This window comes from Cornus florida, unplaced genomic scaffold, assembly GCF_030987335.1.
Source record: "Cornus florida cultivar Cherokee Brave unplaced genomic scaffold, ASM3098733v1 CherokeeBrave_3.0.0_Hap2_Chr09, whole genome shotgun sequence".
NCBI lineage: Eukaryota > Viridiplantae > Streptophyta > Magnoliopsida > Cornales > Cornaceae > Cornus > Cornus florida.
In genome coordinates, this window is record NW_026775579.1 from 71,878,522 (window position 1) to 71,887,410 (window position 8,889).

General features: G+C 42.0%; 1 protein-coding gene across 1 annotated transcript; it reads left to right on the plus strand.

Annotated features, from left to right (window-relative positions):
- Positions 1 to 4,031: 4,031 nt before the first annotated feature.
- LOC132272833 (uncharacterized) lies at positions 4,032 to 5,399 on the plus strand. The gene is made up of 4 exons (XM_059773912.1): positions 4,032 to 4,202; positions 4,386 to 4,611; positions 4,702 to 5,237; positions 5,289 to 5,399. Exons 1-4 carry the CDS (start codon positions 4,032 to 4,034, stop codon positions 5,397 to 5,399), a joined length of 1,044 nt encoding a protein of 347 aa, XP_059629895.1.
- Positions 5,400 to 8,889: the final 3,490 nt, after the last annotated feature.

Consider the following 8,889-nt stretch of genomic DNA (forward strand, 5'->3'; position numbering starts at 1 on the left):
TTATCTTATATAACATAACAATCTCACATGAATTGGAATTACTACATTTTTTTTTTCCAGTAAATTAACCAATTTTATAAAACAAAAAGACATATACAAAAACAAAAAGAAAAACAAAAGGTGGGCTAGCCCACCAACAGGCCCAAGCATGGAGACCCAAAACACACGCCTATTCAACAACTGCAGTTCCAATCAAGGATCAGAGGGCAGAAAATAAGCTAACTTGTTTGGGATGAAGACGTCATAACAGAGCTTGGCAATCTCTAATCAGCAACAATTGATCTTGAGATTCTGGAATTATCAAACTAGCTTGCACGATAACAATCGCTGCCGTACACAGTCTTCCACAAGCTTCCAAGTCGCATCTGCAGAAATTCTATTGGAGGAATAGATGCGATTGTTCCTTTCTCTCCAGATATAGTAGATACAAGCAGCAAAGCACAGTTTAATCTGTAGAGCAGTAATAGATTATTTCTATGCATTCCACAGAGTCAAAATGTGGTTAGCTATCACAAGATAGCTCGAATCCCCATAGTAAAATCCACATCTGTGTTGGATGTGTTCCCAAATCTGTACAGAGTACATATATCTGAAGAAGATATGATCGTAGGTCTCGTTCTCATTGGAGCATAGATTGCATCTCCGTGAATCACCTGATTGTAAGTTGAAAAGACTATCCTTAGTCCGAAGTCTATTTTGTATTGCAAGCCATGTAACAAAGGCATGACTAGGAATATGATTTATGTACCAGATAATGCGTTTCCATCTACAGAGAGGAGCAGATGGAAAGAGAGCATCATACGTATGCTTCAAGTTGAATTTCTCTGTAATGGACAGAGTCCACACCGGAGTATCATTATTGTTGGTAATAATAGGAGGTTGTTCAGTAATACCAATGGAGGGAAATAAGCTTCTAAATTGGGGAGGGAACCTCTACTGACCACGCCTTAAAAGGCATTCAAGCTTTGCATGACTATTTCATGGGGAGTTTTGTTCATGGGGAGTTTTGTATGAGAATAGGGTCGATTCTCTCATGTAAGGGGCCAGAAGGTAACCAGTAATTGTGCCAAAACGAAATATCCTTCCCATTGCCTACTTGGTGTTTGAGGAAAGATCCAACAAGGACTCTCAACTTGAGAAGCATTCTCCAATTCCACGAGCTAAGTTGATTTGGCTTGAGAGTCCAGAAGCTTTTCTGTTTGTTCAAAACTGAGTGTGCCCAATCATACCAAATGGACTGCGCACTGTCACTGAAGAGGTTCCAGATGTGTCTTAGGATGGATATCCTATTAAGAGCAGTTAAATTTGGGAGCCCAAGCCCTCTATATTCTTTAGGGTTACAGACAGCTAACTAGTTGACTTTAGCACCAATGGCTTTCAATTCTTTCCTTGTCCACAGAAATTTCCTTAGGACACAGTTAATTTCCCTATCTTAGGATGGATATCCTGTAAGAACAGTTAAATTTGGGAGCCCAAACCCTCCATATTCTTTAGGGTTGCAGACAGCCAACTAGTTGACTTTAGCACCAGTGGCTTTCAATTCTTTCCCTGTCCACAGAAATTTCCTTAGGACACAATTAATTTGGCTCAGCACTTAGAGAGGAAGGATAAAATGTCTGCTTCAGTACGAATGTATATTGATGAGAATGGATTTGACAAGTTGTAGTCTCTCGGCATGAGAAAGAAACTTTGAGGTCCAGTTGGTGATCCTAGAGATGATCCTCTTAACAAGAACTCTACAGTTATTAACTTGTAGCCTAGTATTACTCATAGGTAATCCCAAGTACCTAAGAGGCAGGTGGCCAACCTCAAACCCAGTTTAAGCAACCATGCTGTCTGGGATAACATCAGGGATATTAGCAGTAAAGATTTGGCTCTTGGTGAGGTTAGGCTTCAAACCCGATAAGGATGAGAACTTATGAAGACCCTTAATAAGAACTGGACAGAGAATGTGGGTCACCATGATAGAACATAAGAAGATCATCAGCAAAACAGAGATGAGTGATTTTAATTGCCTTACATCTCCAAGGGTACTTGAAGTGGCCATCCTCAGCAACAAACTTATTGATGATGAGTCCAACACATCCATTACAATCACAAAAAGAAAAGATGAAATGGGATCACCTTGTCTTAATCCTTTAGTACCTTTGAAGTAGCCAGCAAACTCCCCATTAATAGAGATTGAGAAAGATGGAGATGAGATGCATGTCGAAACCCATTAAACAAAAACTCTGGGGAATTGCAGGATTGAGAGACAATCAATAATGAAGTTCCAGTTAATAGAGTCATAGGCGTTGTGGAGGTCAATCTTCAGATAACACTTACAACACTAGGATGATATCCTTTCAGCAGCTCTTAGACAATAAAAATCCCATCACCAATTCTTCTTTGCTTTATGAAAGCAGTTTGGTCCCACAATGAAAGGTTACACAGATCGGATCTTCTTAGCAATGAGTTTGGATATAACTTTATAGATAGTGTTACAACATGCTATAGGCCTGCTGTGGAGGGAAAAAATCCCCCCTCCAATAAGAATCATCCACGTCATCACACTACAAAATTATCTTAGGTACAACAAGGGCCCAATCGGTGTCAAGCCCAAATTGGGAGAACCCAGTCTAGAACAAGCTCAGACAAAGTCTTGGCTTCCATATAAATCGCTGACCCAGGCCATCCGGCCCACCTACCAAGCCTAGACGTCAACAGCCCGGGGCACCAAGGGTGAACTTCAAGCCCATTAGCCGAATCGTTTGGATCAACCCATATTCAGTCCAATCCTAATTAAAAGTAGACCAGTCCTGCTAGACAAAGGAATCAACAAAGAAGGCAAGTTCTGTGCAAGGAAACTTCTGCATGGAAAGAATTGTAAAAAGGAAAAGATTATAATTATAAAGAATGTCATACATGGAATGGATTGGAGGACAAGCCATGCGAGTCCTACCATAATTCCAACACCTTGTTTTTTATAAATAGAGGCCTAAACCTCCAATAAAATGATCGATCATTATACACTTATTTTGGGTATTATTTTTGCTTGTTCTGAGTGAGTTGTATTTTTCTTTTTATTTATTTAAATAGAGAGAAATTTTGCACCTACACTTTGGCACCGTCTGTGGGAAGTGTATAGAAAGATACTCCCACTTTTGTTTTAAATTGTTTTTGTTTCCACGATCGGGAATGTCAAACGGAGAATCAACGGCGACTGATTAATAGATAGAGTTGATGCGAAAGATGCGAGAAGAGTTCTTGCACCAATTCGAAGCACTTTGTCAGGCGAATGAAGCCAGCGTAGCCCAGATTGCATTGCTTCAACAGCAAAACGACACCCTTCAAACGGCTATGGCTCAGTTGACACCTCAGTCACCACCAGTTGACGGGGCTGCGCCTCCTCCCGACCAAAACGAGCCTCAAGTCAATGGGGTTCGGCTTAATGAAGTTCGGCCCAGCGAAGGTCAGCAAGAGCAGAGGATAAGGTTCGAGGCGATAGCTTCGAACAATCTTCCTCGTCGCACACAGGACGAACAGGTCGAGTCCAGCCGTAAGCATACGGTATGGTCTAATGGTGTTCCAGATGGTGCAAGAGTAAATGAGGCCTTTGACGAGAAGAGACTCCTGAGAGTTCAAACGCCTGCAGAGATGGCCAGGGAACATAAGAATTCTCTCGTGAAGACTCCATTCACTAACGATGTATACCTTGTTGACAGACCTAAGAAATTCACTGTGCCTTCTTTTACTCAGTTTGATGGTACGAGAGATCCTTCTCAGTACCTAGATCACTACGCACAAAAGATGGCTCTAGACGATCACAATAACCCATGGATGTACAAAGTTTTCCCTACCAGTCTAATAGGGGCTGCGTTGGAGTGGTTCAAAAATAGGCCACACAAATCTATTCCAGACTACAAAATTCTATGCACTATATTCTTGGCGCAGTATTGCGGTAATAAGAAGCAAAAGAAAGTATTGCTACCCTCTTCACTATAAGGTAAAAGAAAGGCAAAACATTACAAGATTTTTTGTCCAGATGTAACATGGAGGCTTCAGAAATAGCAGATTGCTATCCTGTTACCGCAATGGAAACGTTCAAACTTGTAATGATTCAGGGAACCAAGTTCCATACATCCCTAGTCAAATATTCCTTTCCGGATATGCAGACTCTCAATACTAGGGCACAGATTTACATTCGGCTTGAGGAGAATGTGGTCCACTGAGCGCAACATGCCACCCTCGTCACAGTAGAGAACAAGCCTCAGGAAAGGGTTTCAAACTCAAAAAGCCAAAAAAACCAGCACGCTTTGGCACCTGCCATTCAAATACCCGAGAAAAGGCAAAGGACAGAGGAAAGGTTCACACCTCTTCGTACAACCTTGGCTTGGCTATTCCAGGAGAATAAAATAAAGTTTGCAGCCCCTCAGCTAATAAGGCAACCATTGGAACAGAGGGACAAGACCAAGCACTACGCCTACCATAAAGATTACGGGCATATAACTAATGATTGCAGATCCCTTAGACTGCAAGTGGAAAACATGATACTAAGAGGTGAATTGGCAAACTACCTCACAACAAACGAGTACGTGACGCCTCAGGAGGTCAATCCTCGAAAAGTCGAAGGTAATCAAGTGAAGGTCATCCATGCAATATATAGAAGATCGGAGGATGATCAAGAGTCAAAGGAGGTGTATAGGTCTTGATTGAGAACAGCCCATAAGCTAAGGAGGTTATCCTCAGTACACACTATCGCTTTGGGAAGGGTCAACATTTGGTTCGGCAATGGAGATCTATCTAGAGTTCAACTCCCCTACGAGGATCCGTTTGTCATCGGTCTCTTGGTGGCGAATTGCATGATTAAGAGGGTTTTGATAGACCCGGGTAGCAGGGCCAACATCATCACAAAGGCGGTCTTTGAGCAGCTAGAGATTCCGTCATCATTGATTCGGCCTACCTCTAGCCCCTTGATGGGGTTTGATAGCATAAAGGTAGACCCCCTTGGGTTAATTGACCTATTCGTGACCGCGGTAAAGAGGACACTGAAGGAAAACTTTGTTTTAACGGAGATCTACCCTTCCTATAATCTCATTATGGGAAGAGGCTGGATCCATCGAATGAATGGGGTTCCATCTACCTTTCATCAAGTGATGCAATGCTTGTCTCCGGAAGGTAAAGAGGTTATTGACCTCAGGGGAGATCAAGTTGCTGCCAAAGAATGCTACATATTGATACAGAATGAGGCAAATAAGGTAACAAAATAGTCCAAACTGATCACACCTCCTGAGAGCATGTCCAAATAGCAATTACGAAACCCTCTGCCCAGGTATTTGAAAGTAGAGGATGAGGCCGAAGCTGAAAAGCCTACCAAGGAGTCTTTGGAGGCTGTCGAAGCAATCCTCGGCAATCCTTAGAAAGTCACCTACATAGGTTCTTCCCCAAAGCCGAAGAAAAGAAAGCATTAATTAATGTCATTCGACGGAACGCAGATGCATTTGCTTGGGAGCATTCAAACATGGTGGGAATTAATCATTCGATCTCATGCCATAGCCTGCATATGGATTTGGCGTTCAAACCAGTCAAGCAGAAGCACAGAAGGTTCGCTCCAGAGCGAAACCGAATAATAGCTAAAGAGGTAAGCAAATTGTTTCAGGCAGGCTTCATCCGAGTGGTGTACCACCCACAATGGCTCTCCAACGTGGTGGTAGTTCAGAAGAAGAATAGAAAATGGAGGATGTGCATAAATTTTACCAATCTCAACAAAGCTTGCCCTAAAGACAGCTTTCCATTACCCAAAATCGATCGGATGGTTGATGCCACTACTGGTTTTGAGAGGCTCACATTTCTTGATGCATACTCTGGCTATAACCAAATCCCTATGAATCCAGAGGATGAAGAGAAGACTACTTTTATAACAGAGAAGGGCACCTACTGTTACAGAGTCATGCCTTTCGGGCTCAAGAATGCTGGGGTAATTTACCAGCGCCTTGTTAACAAGATCTTCAACGAGATGTTGGGAAAGATGGTCGAGGCCTATATTGACGACATAGTGGTCAAACGTGTAAAGAAAGAAGAACATCCTAAGCACCTCCAAGAGGTCTTTGACACTTTGAGAAAGTATGATATGAAGTTAAACCCTTCGAAGTGCTCCTTTGCGGTTTCTTCAGGACAATTCCTCGGCCATATTGTAAACAAAAGAGGAATTGAGGTGAGTCCAACTCAGGCTCAAGCCCCTATACAAAATCAAGAACCAAAAACCCGCAGGGAAGTATAGGTTTTGACCGGTCAAATCGCAGCTCTCTGTAGATTTATCTCTCGATTGTCTGATAAGTGCAAACCATTCTTTGATGCAATAAGGTCCAAAAATAAAGCCATATGGGGACCCCAACAGCAGGCTACTCTCAATCAATTGAAGTGTTACATGGCTGAACCCCCGATTCTGTCAGCTCCGAAGCCTGGTGAAACTCTTATCATGTACTTAGCCATTTCCAGCATAGCCATGAGTGCAGTATTGATTAGAGAAGAAGGTAAAAATCAGTATCTAATCTTCTACACCAGCAAGACAATGACAGATGCAGAAATACGATACAGCAAAGCAGAGAATATCATACTAGCATTGGTATATGCAAAGAGAAAACTTTGACACTACTTTGAGTCACACAGTATCAAAGTTCTTACCAACTACCCCATGTGAGTCATTCTTTCTAAGCTGGATTTATCCAGAAGAATAACTAAATGGGAAATCGAACTCAGTTCCTTTGATATATCCTATGAACCGAAAGTGTCACATAAAGGACAAGCATTAGTTGATTTCCTCTTGGAGTATGAGGATAAGCCCGAAGAGCCAGGCCCATCCGAGCCACAATGGGAGCTTCGGGTGGATGGTTCTTCGAACTTGATTAGTGTCGGGGCCGGAGTCGTTATCACAACCCTTGAAGGCACTAAGTTGCAGCAATCAATCCGTTTGACTTTTCCTGCTACTAACAATAAGGCAGAATATGAGTCCTTGCTCGCAGGACTTCAGCCAGCAAGCCAGCTTCATGTAAGGTGTCTAAATTTTTTTAGTGATTCTTAACTTATTGTGAATCAGGTAACAGGCCAGTATTAGCCCAAGGAGGATAGAATGAAAGCCTATAGAGAGGCTGTGGAGAGTGCCTCGCGAGGGTTCAATCAGATCGAATTCCATCAGATACCTTGCGAGGAGAATTTCGAAATAGATCAGTTGGCTGCAGCAGCATTTTCTTCGGATAAAGATTTGGTCCACATCGTACCAATTGACATCCTGGATGAACCAAGTATAAGCCCTCGGCAGGAGATAATAGTGATCCCAGATGTTCCACGCGAACCATACTGGATTGATCCATTGGAAGCTTACCTTAAGGAGGGGACTCTTCCGAACCAGAAGGCCGAGGCACAGAAATTTAGGCTCACCACAGTTAAATATGCTATCATCAATAATCAATTATATTGGAAGTCATTCTCAGGTCCTTACCTAAAATGTTTAAGTCCCACTGAGGCCCTCACGATTCTGAAACAGATTCATGACGGAGATTGTGGCAATCACTCTGGAGGTAGATCCTTGGCACATAAGGTCCTGACTCAAGGTTATTTCTGGCCTTATTTGGCTTGGAATACTGAAGAGTATGACAGAAGATATGATAAGTGCCAGCGACATGGTCCAATGAAACATCAACCCGCAGAAGATTTGCACGCAATGGCGAATCCATGGCCATTCGCTCAATGGGGGATTGATATGGTCGGTCTTTTGCCCAAAACTGTGGAGAAAAAGGAATACGTTTTGCTAGCCACAGATTACTTCACTAAATGGGTTGAAGCCGAAGCTTACTTAAGCGTGACCCATGAATAAGTGAAGAGTTTTCTATGGAACAACATAATATGCCGATTTAGGGTACCAAATGTTATCATAATGGACAATGGGCCAAATTTAGATAATCAAAGCACAAAAAAGTTATTTGCTGAGCATAGGATTAGGCAGAAGTTGGCTGTAGTTAGCCATTCTTAGGGAAATGGGCAGGTTGAAATAACTAACCGGACCATTTTCAGCTGCTTAAAGAAAAAGTTGGAAAAGCTCAAATTAAAATGGTATGAGAATCTACCTCAGGTGCTTTGGGCATATCGAACCACCCCACGAAGGCCAACGGGAGAAAGCCCTTTTGCCATGGCCTATGCGTCAGAGGCTGTTATCCCCACAGAATCAGTAGTTCTGACTCTTTGGACCCACTTGGTGCTTAAAAGTAACAATGATCAACACAGCCTCGATTTCTTGGAAGAAAAGAGGGATGTCGCAATAATTAGGCTCGCTTCGTACCAGCAACAGCTGCGTAACAGTTACAACAAGCGAGTCAGGTTCAGGTGTTTTGTGGAAGGAGATTGGGTGCTGAAGTAGGAAATAGCCCATGTAAAAAAGTTGCAACCCAATTGGATCGGACCTTACAGAGTTACAGAAGTAGTAGGGAAATGAGCTTACCGATTGGCGGAAGCTGATGAGCACGTCCATGGAATACAATACATTTGAAAAGGTACTATCATTAAATGATATAGTTTATTTTCTTTTTATTTACAGACAACATATGTCTGTTTTCTATCGAAGTATGGCTGTTTCTAGGCCCATATAATAAAATTTTCTTGAGTTATACACATCTTTACTCCTTTAGTAATGTGAGGTATTACTTCTTGCTATTTTCTTTTGTCGTCATAGGGGGCAATAGATGTACCTTACTATAGATATTGCGATAAAAATGTGTACCCTACTGTTGATATTACGACAAAAGAAAGATATTACCATAAAACAAACAAAACAAAGCTATATAATTTTTTGGCTTTTTGGTGGTACTTACAAGTCATTTTTCATAGAAACGTACTTTAGAATGCATGTGCATTACA